The following is a 19,229-nucleotide window of genomic DNA, read 5'->3' as shown; positions in this document are numbered from 1 at the left end:
CTACTCTGAATTGGTCTGGGTCCAACTTCATATTTCTGGTGCTTTATGTTAACGTTTGAAGTGATTTTCAAAAATCCCTACTCCTTGAGAGCTACTCTGTCTCTTTGGATGCAGTTTCACAAGATGAGAAGGAGCAACAAAAATAAAAATGAAACAATTTCTTAATCCTGCTGAATGTAGTATAAGTGCAGTTTCATTGCTACGTACTTAAATTCTCTTTCAGAATGATGGATTTAAAAAGGAAGGATGCAACATGATCTGGATTTTTCCTTGAGCTACCAGTCTTTAAGCTGATTTCCACTATTTTGTATTTTGTAAGTCACTGGAATGCTCAGAACAAATTTTATGGACTTTTTATTAACTACTTTTGATGAAGTTCCAAGATCTTCTTTTTCGGAAAGTGAAAAAGTCTGAGTGCAGATCCTCGGACAAGTGGTTGGCCACTCAGTGATTCAGAAGATTGGGAACTGCTCTGGACACACAGAATTTGGAGCATGATAGCTTGATCTCGATCATCTGCTGATGAAAGCCCTGGTGGTAGGCTGACAAACTAAGCAATTCATTACAAGATGGCCTCATGATCAGTCCCACTCACCATCGTTGTTTCTGCTATTGAACCAAAGCTGTTGATAAATATGTTGCATGTAACATTAACAGGAGGACCTGCAATTTAAATGATAAAACAAAAGAAAGAAAATTGACAAACTACTACCAGGCAAGACACCAAGTTATTTGACAGTTGTCATCAGCACTTACCATTGTAGTTTCCGTGACAGAGCCGAAACTGTTGATAAAAATATTGCATGTAACGTTTACTGGAGGACCTGTGAAATGCAAGGACAATGTTGCAATACAAGTTGGAGCAGTGAAAGTACATGGGAGATGCCATGATGACAAACTTTGATAAGTGATGAAACATAACCAGTCATTGCATAACCCTTTGGGATAGAAATTTGTCTCTGGCAGCTGTGGAAAAGGCATGGTATTAAATAGATGACTAATTTTATTGCTTTTGTCAGAATTGGACAAATTGAGATCAGGAGGGCAAGGAGGTATAAAATGTGAACTTAATACAATACCATTTGTTCAGCACCATCTCCAGAGACAAATTCCTAACTCTGAACTTGGTGCATCTTTTTCTTACTTCACTCCGCATAGCTTCATTATTGAGATTCAGCTTGGAGTGTTCTCTTCCAGCCCTTCGAGCTACATCACAGAGCAACCCACCGATTCAACCCTAGCCTAATCATGGGACAATTTACAATGACCAATTATCCTTCCAACTGGTTCGTCTTTGGACTTTTGGAGGCAATCATAGCACCCGGAGGAAACCTACGCAGTCAAGGGGAGAACATATAAACTCCTTACAGGCGGCGATGGGAATCCACTTGTTTTCCAGAAGTCATCCACTTGTTTTCTTTTGGTTTTCATCACATCCACCCCACTACTCCTCAAGTTTCTTGCCTTCACTCTTAAGTCACTCTCTAGCACATCTACGTCTGTGAGGTGAGACTGTGGGACTCTGAGGGGGGAGAGATTGGGGAAGGAGGAGGAGTGTTGCCACCTATCGCAGTGCGGGTAGTCATGAGTATAAGGGACAATATTGTTTGTGATCAGTAACTGGGAAGGGAAGCAGAGCCAGCAGTATTTATTGAGAAAGATTTCATTGGAAGATCGTTAAGATACCTATGTCCAGGTTGATGAGGTAGGAGAAGATTGCAAGAACCAATGCTGAACAAGTAGGTAACTAAACATGAAGCATTGGGCCTGCATGATGTACCTTCACACCAAGCCACTCGCTCATCAAGGGAGCCTTCTTCCTGCTGCATCATAAATACCTTTCATTATCATATCTTTGATATGAGTGTCCAGCCTAAAGATCCAAATTGAATTAATCAAATTAATTGAAACCAGGCAGTGTACTGAGCAACAATAGCCCAGCACCAACAGACAGTTGAATACAAAGTAAGTAAAATTGAAAGAAAAAAGTTTCATAAATGTTTCATAAACTGAATTTCAGTTTGGCATTCAACACTATTGTCCTTAGACCTTGGTGAACAAACTCCTTCTTCTCAGTCTAAATACACCACCATGCAACTGGGTGTTTGACTTCCTAACCAACAGACTGCAGATAATCAGGGTGAATAATGGCTCCTCCCTCCTCATCACCCTCAGCATGGGCACCCACCAAAGCTGTCTGCTGAGGCCATTGCTGTACACTCTGCTGACAGCCAAACACCCAAGTAATCACATTGTCAAGTTTGCCGATGACATGACAGTGGTGGGATTCGATGGGGTTCATCACCAACAAAGATGAGACAGCCTACAGAGAGGAGGTGAAAGAGCTCAAGGTCTCAGTTCCTGGTCAGTAACCTTTTCCTCAATGCCAACAAGACAAAGCAGCTGGATATAGACTTACCACTCACACTCCCTTTACAAGGGTGGCACAGCAAGTGGAAGCTGCAAACTGTTTCAAACTCCTGGAAGTGCACATCCATGCACAAACACTCATGGTCCCAGACCACGTTCCGCATAATCTGCAAAGTTCACTAAAGTCTTTACTTTCTGAGAAGGCTGAAGGGAGCACGTGTATATTCACTTCATTGTACAGATGCACAGTGGAGAGCATCCTAACAAGTTGCACCACCGCTTGGTTTGGGAGCCACACTGCGGCGGACAGGAAGGTTCTACAAGGGGACTCAAAGCTGCCCAACCTATCATCACCACCAAGGACATATATACTGAAAGTTGTCAGAAAAGGGCCAGTAGTACCATGAAGGATCCCACCACCCTGTTCCTGGACAGTTTGTCCCATTTCTATCAGGGAGAAGGCTATGTAGCATCCACACCAGGACAACTAGACTCTAAAAGAGTTACTTTTCCCAAACAGATCATCAACTCCACCCACTAACCCACCAAACCACACCCCTAACCATCACTACTTCATCATTTCTTGTCAGCCACCTATACTAGCATATAGACACGCTAGTACCTGGTGTCACTGTCTGGACATACTATCAATCTATGTATATAAGCTATCTTATATATTTATACTTATTGTGTTTTTTATTATTACAGTGTACTTTATCTTATTGTGTTTTTTGTGCTGTATCAGGTTCAGAGTAATAATTACTTTGTTCTCCATTACCCTTATGTACTGGAAATGACATTAAGCAGTCTTGAATCTTAAATAAATTCTAGCAGCCTCCAGCGGGTTATGTGGCACAAAACTAAAGAATGCATCTCTAGGTCCACTATTCCAAACATGAGCTGTTCTATTTTTAATTGCGATATAGATATCAGCAATACATCAATCTCAGGCTTCAGTAGCATTCATCAGAGAGCCTTTCAATAACACGTATTTGGTACATTAATGGCAGGATAATTAGCCTATAAAACATGCATAAGCCTCTTACATATTAAAATATTATCTCTGCACTCACAATTATGTATGCGTGCAATAAATGATTCAAACAGTAATATTGCAAATAGGACATTACTTCCAACAGTCTATGAAAAGTGTGAATAGCACAAAAATTCAGATCCGCTTTTGGAAATTAACAACTCAGGTTCTGGTTTGTTATCTATGACATATGTCATGAAATGTGTTGCTTTGTGACAGTAGTACAGTGCAATACATAAAAATTAATGTAAGTTACAATAAGAAATATTTTAAAAATATTACAGAAAGAGAGAAACGTGATGAGTTGGTGTTCATGGGTGTGAAGAACTCTGATAGTGGAAGTGAAGAAGCAATACATTCTGTGATCCCTGATCTCATTTATTACAAAACCACATGGTCACCTCCACAATTGACTTTCTTCCATGAACAATGGTTACCAGAACAAGAATACCAATCATAAAGAACAGATCCATGACAATCTTCTCCCACTGAAACGATGGGAGGGAAATCATGTTTATTGGCATTGTCCCATTAGTACAAGTAGCTAATATCTGAGTTGTGCAAATAATCTATTACGAACATAAAAACTGAAAATGTTGGAAATACTAAGCAAGCCCCCATAGAGAGAGAAATAGAGTCTACATTTCAAACCAATGAAAGATTATTGAAACATTAATTTTCTCTCCACCTGTGCTGCCTGACCCAGTGAGTCTTTCCAGCTTTTTTCTGTTTTAGAATCAAAGTCAAAGTAAAATTTATTATCAAAGTATATATATATTACCATATACTACCTTGAGATTCATTTTCTTTCAGGCATTTACTGGATAATTAAGAACTACAATAGAATTTATGAAACATTATATACAAATGAAGACTAACAAATAACCAATGTGCAAAAGAAGATGAACTATGCAAATAAAAATATAATACTGAGAACATGAGTTGTAAAGAGCCCTTGAAAGTGAGACTGTAGGTTATAGAATCAATTCAGAATCGTGGTGAGTGTAGCTATCCACGGTGGTTGGCTATAGGCTAATAGCTGTTTCTGAACCTGGTGGCCTGAGACCAAAGGCTTCTGTACCTCCTGCCCAATAGTAGTAGTGAGAAGAGAGCATGGTCTGGACACAGGGGCTCCTTGATGATGGATGCTGCTTTCTTATGGTAGCACTCCATGTCTGTGAACATGCCAGCCAGTTGATTAGCACTGACCTTCAGTACTTGGCCAATATACTGTCTGGGCCATGACACTTTCCGTGAATTCATCCTCCTGAGGAGTGCTTTCACAGTGACCTCGGAGACTATCACAGGGTTGTCAGGGCTGCGGAGGTCAATGAAGGTGCCTCCGTGTTCTGTCAGTCATAGTGTCCACTGACCCGAAGCAGTCCCGTAGTATGGTGGTCAGAGGTAGATGGTCAGATTTCCAATAATGCTGTCGAGGGATGGGACTGTAGGCATTCTTGATGGTAGTCATACAACCACGGGGATGTTCAACACAGAAACAGGTCCTTTTGCCCACCAAATCCATAGCAATCATCAACCACCCCGGATTCTAACCGGAGGAGCAATGTAATGGCCAATTAACCGAACAACCAACAAATCTATGGGATTTGGAGGAAACTGGACCAAATGGTGGAGACCCATGTGGGAATAGGGAGAACTTGCAAATCGAAATAGATAGCGTCCAACGTCAGGACTGAACCTGGTTCTCTGCCAGAGTGACCCAGCTACTCAACCAGCTGTACCTCTGAGCTGCTTTTACTTCAGATTTTCAGCAGCTGCAGTATTTTATATTTGGAATGTGAACATAACTCAATCAATGTATAGATTTCCCAATCATGAATATGTTCCAATGTAAGCAGAATCATAAAATAGTCACAGCAGGGATAGAGACCACTCAGTCCGTTAAATCCATACTACAATTTCACGTACGAGTAAGACAACTATTTCCACTCTGCCACACTCTCCTCAGCAAGTCTGCAACCATTGTCCTTTCACATACTTATCCAGTTCCCTGTTTGCTTCTGCCTCTACTAGAACCCTGGAAGTTTGTTCCAGACTCAGACCAGTTCTTGAATAAGGAATTTCTCTTCAGGTCACCTTTCCTACTTTTTCCAGTCACTCTTAGTCCATATCCCTATTTTTCAGAGCCCTTTCTGAACCAATAGAATTGTTTTGATCCATCTGTATTGTTTTCATGTTTATTATTTTAAATAGTTCTATTCAATGCCTTTGCAAACTCTTCTGTTCTAATGAGCACAAAACCTCATTTTCTACAGTATATTCTGGTGATTAAAATCTGTCACTCTGGGATCATTTTGATAAATCTCTTTGGCACCCTCTCTGCAATCTTTTCTGAAGATTCACATCTTTTCTGAAGCATAGCACCAAGAGATGGACCCAACAGTCTACTTTTTGTTAAGTCAGTATTTTATCTTCATAGCCTCTTTCTTCTTTACCTCAGTGCCTTCACTTAGAATGCCAGGATTCCAAACACTCTTTACCACAATAAAAACAAAATTTATTCAGTTAATAACCAAATCACAAAAATATATCATTTCATACACACTGAATTATCTACAGTATGCTCAACATTTTTGCTGCCACCAATTAAAAAGTAAACCCTGTTCTGAGATGGTTGGCCATTTAGCCTTTTGTTCCTACTGTAAACCATTAAGGATTTTTGCTGAAGTTTAATCAGGGGAAACCACTGCAGAACAAAAATATTGATTCTTATTATTTCGACAACGGGTTTTCTTCCAATCATAGCCAAACAAACCCAATATCATAGAACCAAGGTTTGCATCTTCTCTTCCATTGGTACTTGTTCTTCTCCAGTGCAACTCAATGTTTTGGGAGACCGCTGGTTTAGGTGTGACAGAGAAATAGGTATAGATGGAGGAGATGTTGCCTTTTTTGATAAAAGACATTACCACAGCGCTGAGAGAGGATGTTCTTGATGTATCATCTAAGAAGGCTATTTGGGTAGAATTTGGGTAGAAATAAGAAGGGAATGGTCACCTTGCTGGGGTACATTATAGAATCTCCAACAGTCAGAGCTATCTTGAGAAACAGATGTGTGAAGAAATTGCACATGGTTGTGGGAATAGTAGGGTAGTGCTAGTGGATCCCGGATTTGACTGGGACATCCGGAGTGCAAAGAGACTGGATAGGTTTGTATAGGGCATCCAGGGTAGTCTCCTCACACAATATATAGAGGAATCTGCTCAGGAAGGAGCGACACTGGATGCCCTCTGAGGAAAAAAGGTGGAACATGTAACTGAAGTAGCAGTTGGGAGGCATTTCAGATGCTATGTCCCCAATTCCATTTGTTTTAAAATAGTTTTGGAAAAAGATAGAACAGGTTCACAGGTTAAAGTCCAGAACAGGAGCAGGGCTGAATTTGAGTGCACTAGACAGGATCTAGCTGGGGTTGACTGGATAATTCTTTTTAAAGGCAAAGAAATAGTTGGCAATAGGAGTTTTTTTTTCAAGGATAATATGGTGAGTCCAGGGACAATGTGCTCCTGTCTGGATAAAGTGTAGATCTGGCAAATTCAGGGAACCTTGGCTGATGAAAATATCAAGTCTCTGGTCAGGAAAAAAGAAGAAAGCGTATTTCTCATTTTGGCAGCTAGGTTCAAGCAAATCCATTGATAAATATAGTCAGTTTAAGATCAGGCTTAAGAAGGAAATTAGGAGAGCAGGAAGGTATCAGAGACATTTCATTGGGTTAACGATAATCCCAAGAGGTGTTTTAGTTACATTAACAATAAAAGGGTGACATGGGAGAGATTAGGTTCTTAAAGACCATCAGGGCTGCCAATGCGTGGAGCTTCAGGGGATGACGAAGATTGTCAATGTCTGTTTCTTCTCAGTGTTTACTAAGGAGAATATCATGGGTGCCAACGAAGTGAGGGTAATAAGTAGTGAGGTCTTCGGTCATGTGCAAATTACAAGGAAGAAAGTATTGCAGCCTTGAAGTGCATTAAGTTGGGCAAATCCTTATTGCCTAATTAAGTGCATCCCCATATCGTATGTGAGGCGTGGGATAAGATCAGAGATACTTGCTTCATCATTAACCTCGGCAAAATTCCAGACAACAGGAGGGCATCTAATGTTGTCCATTACTCAAGGGCAGGCCAGTGAACCTGATTTCAGCTGTCGTGAAGTTACTGGAGTGAAATCTGAGAGTCAATATTGGACCACTGGAAAATGACACGGGAAGGGCCGTAGTGGGGTACAAAGAAATGGTAGACAAACTTAATAAGCATTTTGTGTCACTGTGGAAGACATGAGCAGTATATGAGAGATTCGAGAGTGTCAGGGAGCAGTAGTGAGCGTAGTTGCTATTACTAAGGAGAAGGTACTTGGTAAGATGCTGCACATGAGGCTGTTTATCAAGATAAGAGCCCATGTGATTACAAGAAAGATAAAAGCTTAGATAAATGATTGGCTGACTGACAGGAGGCAAAGAGAGAGGGCCTTTTCTGGTTGGGTGCCAGTGACAAGTGGTGTTCCACAAAGATTGGTGAGAGGACCACTACTTTTCACATTATATGTCAATGATTTGGAAGACATAATTGATAGCTTTGTGGCCAAGTTTGCAGACAATACGAAGATAGGTGGAGGGGCAAGTAGTGTTGAGGAAGCAGGGAGCCTGCTGAAGGACTTAGACAGATTGGGCAAAGAAGTGGTCGATAGAATATAGTGTGGGGAAGTATATGGTCATGCACTTTGGTAGAAACATGTTGAAAAACTCAAAAATCAAAGGTGCAAATGTAGCTGGCAGTCCTCCTGCAGGATTCCTTAAATGTTAACTTGTAGGTCGTGTCAGTGGTAAGAAAGACAAATGTAATCTTTGCTTTCATTTCAAGAGGACTAGAATATAAAAGGTAAGGCTTTACAAAGCATTGGTCAGACCACACGAGGCATTGTGAGCATTTTAGGGCCCATTATCTAAGAAAAGATGTACTGGCATTGGGCTGGGTCAGTAGAGGTTCATAAGAATGATTCTGAAAATGAGGGTTAGCATAGTGTCTGAGGAGCTTTTGAAAGCTCTGGCCTGTACTCGCTTTTAGAAGAATGAGGGCAATCTCATTGAAACCTACCAAATACTGAAAGGCCCAGATAGTGGATGTGGAGAGAATGTTTCCTATAATGAGAGAGTCTGGGACCAGAAGGAATTGTCTCAGGAAAAGGCATGTCCATTTGGAACAGGAATAAAGAGGAATTTCTTTAGCCAGAGTGTAGTGATTCTGTGGAATTCATTGCCACAAACGACTGTGGAGGGCAAAGTCATATTAAAGCAGAGGTTAACACTTTCTTGATTAGCCAGGACATCAGAGGTTACAGTAAGAAGGCAGGAGAATGGGGATGAGAGGGATAATAAGTCAGCCATGATGGAATGGTGGAGAAGCCTTGATAGGCCAAATGGCCTAATTCTGCTTCTATGTAGTATGGTCTTAAGCTCTTAAATGGAGTTATTTGAAGAGATAACTAATGGGATAGATGGAGGTAGGTCAGTGGATGTTATCTACATGGATTTTACAAAGGCTGTTGACAAGGTCCCGCATAGCAGGCTGTTCTGGAAAGTTAGGTCGCATAGGATTCAGAAGGAGCTAGTGAGGTGGATTTTGAATTAGCTCAATCATAGGAAGCAGATGGTGATGGTTGAAGGTCAATTCTCCAGCTAGATGCCTGTTGCCCCAGGGTTCATTCTTAATTATTACTTAGGTAAGTGGTTTGGATAGGAATGTATATGGCACAATTAGCAAGTTTGCAAATGATACTAAATTAGGCTATTTTGCTGATAGTGAAGTAAGTTACAATGAATTGTAAAGCGATTTTGATCAGTAAGGGAGATGGGCTGAGAAATGACAACTGGATTGCAATTTTGATAAGCATGAAGAATTGCATTTTAGACATTCAAGATGCTGGAGGAACTCAGCAGGTCAGACAACACCTTTTCAGGGAGATGGCTGGTCAATGCTTCTGGTCAAAATTCTTCATTCCGGTCTGGATGAAGGGCATTGACACAGATACAGATACAAGGGAACAGTGGTGAGGTTTAAAAGAGGAAACTTCATTACCCAGTCAGTAAGGAGTAGCTGGATGGAAATACCCTAAGTAGTCAAGGCAGGTACAATTACAACATTTGAGAAGAATTTGAATAAATATAGGGAAGGGAGGGGCTTGGAGGGTTATGGGGCAAATGTGGGACGAGCATGGAGTATGGTGTGGTGGGCTGAATGCCTGTTTCTGTACTGTTTTACTCTGTCATTACTACCAATCATACTCTTACTTCCACAAACCACTATGAATCCTACCTTCCAAGCTCATGAGTGTATTGTACTAGAAGGGCTAGCACACTTGTTTTACCTGAAACTGCATTCCTTCTGATTAGTGTTACTTTGGCAATTTAATTCAACTATTTGTGTTCTACTTAGGAAGTTAGATGAGACTGAGCTAGACTCAAGTGTGTTCCCCGTCTTCTCTTCATAAAGAGTTCTGCAGGTGTATACCCTATGGTAATGTGATGATTTGTTCTGTACTTCAGCAAGATGTTAGCTAAGTGATGATTCATCCTGAGCTTTGAATATCCCTGCAACTGCCTTGAGAGGGACTTCAAATATGATGACTAACCTCTCAACAGATTTTTAAAATCAGATAGTATGAAGAAACAAGAGTGTGTTTTGATGCTATCCTGCTTCATAAAGCTTGGAAACAAGACTATATATGAGGGACTACACCAGAAAGGAGCTTTCCAGATAGGCCACAGCATATGGGTAAAGGCTTCAACTCATCAATAGTACACTCAGGGGCAGAAGGTGGACCCATGTGTTCCACCTCAATCCACTTTGAGCAAGTGTTGATCAATATCATGAAGCTGTCACTTCTTTATCAGAGAAGGCTACATGTACTCTTTTGTAAGGCCTAATAGGTCATGTCCCTGAATGCAAAGGAGATTTTGGCAGCTTGTTCCTTGCATGCAGTCAGCTGCTGAATTTGCTTAATCAATAATACAAAGTCTCTGTCCTACTCGGCCAGTAAAAAAAAACAATTCACTATTTTGTTGCCATACTGAGTGTGTAGTTCAGCTGAAAACCTTTTCTCTCAAATTATTAACATTGCCATACGATGCTTTAATTGACACAAAATGTTACACTGAATAAGGAAAGCTTTATTTCCCAGGCTTTTCTTGCATTCATCTTAAACACATGGTGAGATTATGTTCCATATCCATACAATATCTCAGTGGATCTTCTGGAAAAATATGCTTCTAAGGCACAATAAAGGGAAGTTCAGGAATCATTTAGCACCCAACAAGGCCATTCAATCCATTGAGATCATGCTGGCTTTCAGCAGACCACCACTCTTTTCCTGTAGCTCTGCGAATTACTTTCCCTCAAGTGTCTGACAAATCTGTTTGAATAATCTAATTGATTCTATTTCCATCACTCCTACACACAGAGTAAATTGCATTTCATAACTGCTCTCAGGATATTTTGCCTCTCTTCTGGCCCAGGTTTTACAAATATGAATGGTAAAATCTGCGGAGGTAATTTGCCTCATTTCACCCTGAACATTTTAACAATTTCAATGCACTTTCAGTTGGAAGGTGTAATGACATACTATTGCTTAACATGCAGGGAGCCCGCAAATAAAGTTCTATATACTTACTGGTAATTGTGCATTATTTCTACTGTTAGTTCATGCCAGGAAGTACCTTTACCTCAGGAACTCTGATCCCATTAATTCGTGTTCATCATTTATTAAGTAGTATATGATTTACTCTAGGTTACAAAAACTCAACTAACAAACAGGAAATTATAGACCAGTGAGTCTTACTTCAGTGGTTAGTGAGTTGATGAAAAAGATCCTGAGAGGCTGGATTTATGAAGGTTTGGAGAGGCATAATAGGATTAGGAATAGTCAGCATAGCTTTGTCAAAGGCAGGTCATGCCTTACGAGGCTGAATGAATATTTTGAGGAAGTGACTAAACACATTGATGAAGGTAGAGCTGTAGATGTAGTGCATATGGATTTCAGCAAGGCATTTGAAAAGGTATTCCCATGCAAGGTTTATTGAGAAAGTAAGGAGGCATGGCATCCAAGTGAACCTTGCTTTGTGGATCCAGAATTGGCTCGCCCACAGAAGGCAAAAAGTGGTTGTAGACGGGTCATATTCTGCATGGAGGTTGGTGACCAGTGGTGTGCCTCAGGGATATGTTCTGGGACCCCTACTCCTTATGATTTTTATAAATGACCTGGATGAGGAAGTGGAGGGATGGGTTTGTAAATCTGTTGACGACGCAAAGGTTGGGGGTGTTGTGTATAGTGTAGAGGGCTGTCAGAGGTTGCAGCAGGACACCGATAGGATGCAAAACTGGGCTGAGAAGTGGCAGATGGAGTTCAATCCAGGTAAGTGTGAGGTGGTTCATTTTGGTAGGTCAAATATGATGGCAGAATATAGTATTAATGGTAAGACTTTTGGCAGTGTGGGTGATCAAACGAATCTTGAGATCCGGTCCATAAGACACTCAAAGCTGCTGCGCAGGTTGACTGTGTGGTTAAAAAAGCATACAGTGCATTGACCTTCATCAACTATGGGATTGAGTTCAAGAGCTGAGAGGTAATGTAACAGCTATATAGGACCCTAGTCAGACCCCACTTGCAATACTGTGCTCAGTTCTGGTCACCTCACTACATGAAGGATGTGGAAACTATAGAAAGGGCGCAGAGGAGATTTACAAGGATTTTGCCTGGATTGGAGAGCATGCCTTATGAGAATAGGTTGTGTAAACTCGGCCTATTCTCCTTGGAGCGACGGAGGATGAGAGGTGACCTGACAGAGGTGTATAAGATGATGAGAGGCATTGATCGTGTGAATAGTCAGAGGCTTTTTCCCAGGGCTGAAATGGCTAGCATGAGAGGGCATAGTTTTAAGATGCTTGGAAGTAAGTACAGAGGAGATGTCAGGGGTAGGTTTTTTACGCAGAGAGTGGTGAGTGCATGGAATGGGCTGCCGGCGACGGTGGTGGAGGCGGAAGTGATAGGGTCTTTTAAGGGACTCCTGGATAGGTACATGGAGCTTAGTAAAATAGAGGGCTATGTGTAACCCTAGGTAATCTCTGAAGTAAGTACATGTTTGGCACAGCATCATGGGCCAAAGGGCATGTATTGTGCTGTAGATTTTCTTTGTTTCTATGTTTCTAAACACTAGTGTCAATCATTATTATACAATTGACAATTATTTTGCAACTAGCTTTATCTCAGTGGACAGCAATCTCACACCTCTAAGACCATAAAACAGAATAGCAGAAATTAGGTCATTCGATCCATCGAGTCTGCTCCACCATTCCATCATCACTGACTTATTCCCCCCCCAACTCAAATCTCCCGCCTTGTCCCTGTAACACTGATGCCTTACTAATCAAAAATTAGAATTTTCCACTTTAAATATACCCTATGATTTGCCCTTCAAAACCATCTGTGGCAAGGAATTCCACAGGTTCACCGCTCTCTGCCTCAAGAAATTCCTCCTCATCTCTGTCCTAAAGGAACCTTTTCTATTCTGAGACTATGTTGTTTGGTCCTCGGTTCTCCCACTATTGGAAAGATGAGACGAAAAGTCATAGGTTTGGGTGCTAGTCTAGGGTATAAACTAGGGTCAAATTTCTGATGTAAACTTTGTGATCCTAATTAATGCTCTGTAAGTACACAGACTGTTCTTATCTCAGTTGCAATATTGTATATGGGTTGAGAAATTCACATGTAGTCTATTCACCATGTGATTCATTTGAAATAGAGATAATTCTGTGCACTCAGAGTGCATTGTGAGAAAAATATGTACCATGAAGAGCATTCTAACTAGCTGTCTGGTATGGGGGCGGCGGGCACTGCACAGGATCGAAATAAGCTGCAGAAAGTTGTAAACTCAGTCAGCTCCGTCATGGGCACTAGCCTCCCCAGCATCCAGGACATCTGCAAGGAGTGATGCCTCGAAAAGTTGACATTCATATTTAAGGACATCACCAAGGACATCAAGAACATGCCCTCTGCTCATTGCTACCATTAGGGAACCTTAAGGCACACACCCAATGATTAAGGAACAGCTTTCTTCCCTCTGCCATCAGATTTCTGAATGAACTTTGAACCTATGAACACTCTCACTACTTTATTGCACTACTTAAATTTAACTTTGTAATATATGTACACTTCTTACTATTATTATTATATATTGCATTATTATTATATATTCATTGTTATTATATATTGCAATGTACTGCTGCCATGTAACAACAAGTTTCTCAACATATGCCGGTGATATTAACCCTGATTCTGAAACTCAGTCACATGTGTAGTAACTGCACATGAGAATGATGTAGCGTTGTCAATCAGCAGTAAAATCATGGGATTGCTGGAATCAATACTGAATCATATATATGGGCTTTGTTAACCAATGGGTGTCAACAGGAAAGTAAGCCTTAAGCAGAGGCTGATGGTTTGCTAAAGCATGAGGTACAGTCAGCTCCTAGGCTCTCAAGATCTAGGTCTGAAGAAGATGGGGATTAGAGGACAACCGATGCTTCCCCTTACTGATGGCCAATCACCTGTTGGAGACTTTGTACTCCATCATTCCACCTTTGGGAATATACTGCTTGCACCAGAAATTCCCACCGAAGTCTGTTGTTTTAAGAGTTCCCAGCATATCAGCAGTAGTTCCATTTCTAGGCCATTTTATGTGAGCATTCTGAAGCCCTGGCTGTGTTGGCGTGTGGCCAAGTGGTTAAGGCATCGATCTAATGATCTGAAGTTTGCTAGTTCGAGCCTCAGCAGAGGTAGCGTGTTGTGTCTTTGAGCAAGGCACTTAACCACACATTGCACTGCGATGACACCAGTGCCAAGCTGTATTGGCCCTAGTGCCCTTCCCCTGGATGACATCGGTGGTGTGGAGAGGGGAGACTTGCAGCATGGGCAACTGCTGGTCTTCCATACAACCTTGCCCAGGCCTGTGTCCTGGAAACCTTCCAAGGTGCAAATCCATGGTCTCACGAGACTCATGGATGCCTATAATCTGAAGCCCTGGGGATTACATCGTACTCCTTTCACACAATCAAACACCCACAAGAAAACTACGTCAGTTCTTTTTTTTTTTGCACCACTTTAGCACCAGTTACCACATCAATTTTTAATCCATGTCCTTTGCACAGTTATTTAAGGGAACTGTCTAGACAGTGAGCTCATTGTTCGTTGAAAGGATGCACTGTGAGAAAGAATGTGCCCAAATGCTACACAACAGGCTTTTCATGTCTATTAACCTATTGCAATGTAGAAAATACAGCAGGCATAGTGTGAATGACAATATCCCACAAAGACTAATGCAATAATGATGGAACAAACTGCTTATGTGGTATTGATCACAGAACAAAGATTGACCAGGAATAACTCTGAGAATAGTGCTGAGAGGAGTTTTCTATCCAGCCAAAGGAGCTGACAGGGTCTTAGTTTGATGGGCCAAAATGGCACTGACAATTAGCTGATGGTTCTACACACAGTCATTAACAAGCTTTCATGTGCATCAATGGATTCAAGACTTCTGCACCTGCACACAGCACCGTGAAAGTATGGACACTGTTGACATGTGTGAACTCCATGCTCCATTCTTGGACTCACTATTGGGCCCATGATATCCAGCTCTAATATGAGAGACTTTTGATTGAAGTGCAAAATTAGCAACCTTTTTTCTTTATTTTTCTTCATTTCACTGTATATTTGAGTTCACTTAATTTTTCTTTATATTTATGACTTTATTTAGTTAAGATTTTATTTCACAATTTTCTAGAGTTTTAAAAAAATTCACGATCATTTATAATGTCATACTTCTTAATTACTTACTGCCAGTTACACCGCTGGTGTTTAGGGCAACAGTGAAGGTCCTCCATCTCTGTATAGAAGGATTCTTCATTTCCCTATCAATTTCCTGTTTCCTGACAGTCAGGGTTGTTATCCCTGAGCTGAACCTCCAATCCTGGAAAATCAGTGGAGCACTCTTAGTCTAACCTTTACTGTTTGACCTTTTTGGCATGGGTGACCCTACCAAGAGTCAAAGCACAAGGCCCTAACTCCGGCCAACATAGCTCTCTGGGGCATTGAGGCACATAAGCCTCCAAACCCTACAACAAGGTTGTGGTATTCTTGAAGGAACCTTGTACTTCATGCTTTTTAAAGTCTCTGAATATTGGAAATATTTAAGGGAAATATTACAGACTTTGGACAGTACAAGCTAGGGGTCATAGTGCTTCAGAGTCATCCAGTTAACAGATAAATGAGGAGTGAGAGTGTGAGAGAGTGTGTGAGAGACTGCGAGAGAGAAAGAGAAAAAGAAACACAAGAGATTCTGCAGAGGCAGGAAAACCCAGAGCAACACACAAATACAGAAGGAACTCAGAAGGCCAGGCAACATCTATGGAAATGAATGAATAGTCGACAAGAGAAGAACATTCTGGAATTGGCCTTTGGGATGACCTGTTCCAGAATGGTCATCACTCTACTCTCCCAATTGCTGCACAACAGAGGCCATGCCAAGCCATATGGATCAACAGTTTGATGCAGTTATGGGGATCAAGCAACGTGTGATGTTTTGTAAAGAGTAATATGACTGGTTCAATATTTCGTCAAAATAAAAGCATTTCTTCCAGTCCAACTCTCCATCAGTATGGCACTGGAGCATCAGATTAGACATTTTGTGCTCAGGTTTCTGAAATGTATCTAGAACCAAAAACATTCTGATACAGAGGTGCTATCTGGGCTATGTGCTTCAGTATGTGCAGTTTGTAATGTGTTTGGCATCTTGGCTCTGGAGGAACACTGTTTTGTTTGGCTATATTCATGTACTGTTTAGTGATAATTGTACTTGAACATGAACTTGAGAATCAGGTTTATTATCACTGTATGTGTGAAATTTGTGGTTTTGCGGCAGCAGGTGGGAACCTAAAACTGTAGCAGTGAGAGGCTGAAGATGTCCTTGAGTACTCCTCCTGGTTGGTTAGCGCAGGTTTTCAGTGCCCAGCCAGGTTTATTATGGGGGTCTGATGCCTTGTGAGGGTTCACTCTCTTGCAGGGGTTCAGTTAACCCCCAGCTAACACTGATAACCATTCCAACTAATAAACCCACTGTTTTTCATCAAATACCACCATAAAATTCAGGAAAATCAGGATGGTCTCATTTTTTTTTAGATTATGAGAACATTCAGTCCTCTTTTAGTGTCATTTAGAAATGCATACATGCATTAAGAAATGATACAATGTTTCTCCGGAGTGATATCACAGAAAACAGGACAAACCAAAGACTAACACCGACAGAACCACATAATTATAACATATAGTTACAGCAGTGCAAAGCAATACCATAATTTGATGAAGAACAAACCATGGGCACGATAAAAAAGTCTTAAAGTCCCCGAGTCGATCGACTCCTGAGTCCCTGATAGCAGGTGGCAAAAGGGAGAAACTCCCTGCCATAAACCTCCAGGCATTGTCAACTTGTCGATGCCTTGGAAGCAGTCGACCACAGTCGACACTGAGTCCGTCCATCCGAAAACTTCGAGCCTCCGACTAGCCCCTCCGATACAGCCTCCCAAGTGCCATCCTCTGCCAAGCGCCTTTGACCTCGCCCCGGCCGCTGAAACAAGCAAAGCCAAGGATTTGGGGCTTTCTGCTCCAGAGATTCTGGTTACCACACAGTAGCAGCGGCAGCGAAGCGGGCATTTCAGAAGTTTTCCAGATGTTCCTGCGTACTCTCACGTGCATCCCCATCAAATCAGAATTGTGTACAGTCCCCTACTTGACAGATTACAGATATCATTCATTCACCGGAGAGGCTGCATGCGCTGCCGTCGCGCCGCCATCTTCTTCTCCTCTAATTACAAAGAAAAAATTGCAATTGCTGGAAATCTAACAAAAAAGTTGCTGCAAACACTCAGCTGCTCATGTGTTATATATAGAGAGAGGAAAAACAATCACGTTTCAGATTAATGGCCCTTTATCTGAACTGGCACAGTGAGAAAGCAAGTGTGTTTAAACTGCAGATAAGGAAGAGGTGGAGAGAAGAGAGGAAATATTTGTGATAGGGTAGACACAACAGTATCAGGTGCACAATGCTTTTAGTGCCATCTAAATTTACCTTATAGTTCTGCTATGTTCTTCTCTCTATATCTGTCTGTTCCTCACTCACTAACGCACTTCCCCTTTTTTTTTATTCCCTCTCCACACCTTGTTGCATATCGGGCAGCAGACTTGTCATTTCTTTAGCATTTGGCTGTTTTTTTTTCACAAGGCCGAGTTGCTAGCTCGACGCTCAACCCAGCACAAATTGAAAGTGTGCAAGGAGCCAGCCAGATTTGAACTTGGGACCACTTGCCTCGAAGCCCGGTGCGGATGCCACCTCACCTCCGGCCGGCAAACTCACTCGCCGTAGATGCACATACAGCAGTGTGTCATCTGGACAATCTTGGCCTCCACCCTATCACAGAGATACCTTTTGTTCTCGCCACCTCTCCTGCCCATTCCCCACTCTCTGCTACATAAAATATAAAATATATTTCTTTTCTTATTTCCCCTTTTCTGATGAAGTTTATCGATTTAAATGGAGAACTCTGATTCTCTGCCCTTCAATGCTACCAGATCTCCCCATCACTTTGTATTTATTTCCTGATTTTAACTTCTCAGCCAATGGGCTTCCAACAATAGAGTCTTTCTTCAATGCCACATTGTGTCATTATTTTTGACTGTTGAATCCACAAAATTCTGATTTCAGCATAATGCAGGATCTTCAACCATGCTGAGCCATTTACATATTTTCTGACTGTCTTCCAGTTTATGTCAAATGTTTCACTATGCTTCTACTTCATGCGATAACTCTGCTAAAATCATCAAATTGAATACAATCACAGTGTTCAAGAGTCCTGAATAATTCAGCACGCTCTGTTTCTAATGCAGGAATATCGGTAAAGTCCCTCTCCCATTGAGTCTAAAACCAAGTACTCAATCTGAACTGGAGGAGTGAGACAGATGCAAGTATGATATTATGGGGATAATTAGAAAATGGAAGTTAAGCTAAAACAGCAATGCATCAATCAAACAGTAGGTGGGAGCTGAAGTTACAGAAAGCGTAGGAGGCAAACAAAGAAAGTTGGAAAGAAATTTAAAGGCAAACACTATTAAAGTACTTGAACACTGAAGCTCAAATCCAGATACAGCTCTCTTTATAAAACAAACAATAACTGGCAGCACAGAAGGTTGTTCCTTCTGAGGTAGAATAGAAAAAAAAGTGTTTTTTCCATAACTTAAATTTTACTAAGAGAAAACACACTGCCTAGAAAGTGAGCTTGCAATGAAATAAGAAGCCCAATAAAAAGAGAAGCAGCTCTAGGAGTTCAAACAAATTACAAAACCCTCTCAAATGTAAAATGCAGTCAATTATGTCCCAACTTTTTGTTACCTTCTCTGTGTAACTTGCTGTGATTCTATGATTTTTCTGGAATGCTCTCGCAATCTGCTTGTATAGCCTTTCTGGAAGTTCATACAGTCTACCAGAGATTTCCCCCATGTAATAGAATCAACAAAAGACTGCACCCAACAGGGCAAATCAACCAACATGAAAAAGACAACAAACTGCAAATACAAAAGAGAAAATGATAATAATAATAAATTAATAGCAATAAATATCGAGGATATGAGATGAAGGGTCCTTGAAAGTGAGTCCGCAGGTTGTGGGAACATTTCAGTGAAGGGTCAAGTGAAGTTGCATGAAGTTGGTTCAAGA

At 41.2% G+C, this 19,229-nt stretch overlaps 1 protein-coding gene across 2 annotated transcripts in view; it reads right to left on the bottom strand.

Moving 5' to 3' along the window:
* glra2 (glycine receptor, alpha 2) overlaps positions 1 to 19,229 on the bottom strand; it is a 185,970-nt gene that overhangs the window by 128,618 nt on the left and 38,123 nt on the right. The window contains exon 3 of one of the 2 annotated variants that reach the window (XM_072262324.1): positions 757 to 824. In XM_072262324.1, coding sequence (XP_072118425.1) covers positions 757 to 824 — 68 coding nt within the window. Of the gene's footprint in view, positions 1 to 595; positions 664 to 756; positions 825 to 19,229 lie in introns of both variants that reach the window. The other variant, XM_072262325.1, reaches the window with a different exon arrangement.

Source organism: Mobula birostris, chromosome 6 (genome assembly GCF_030028105.1).
Source record: "Mobula birostris isolate sMobBir1 chromosome 6, sMobBir1.hap1, whole genome shotgun sequence".
In the NCBI taxonomy this organism is placed as follows: domain Eukaryota; kingdom Metazoa; phylum Chordata; class Chondrichthyes; order Myliobatiformes; family Myliobatidae; genus Mobula; species Mobula birostris.
The sequence above is the reverse complement of the archived record's forward strand: the minus strand, read 5'-3'. Positions and strand labels throughout refer to the sequence as shown.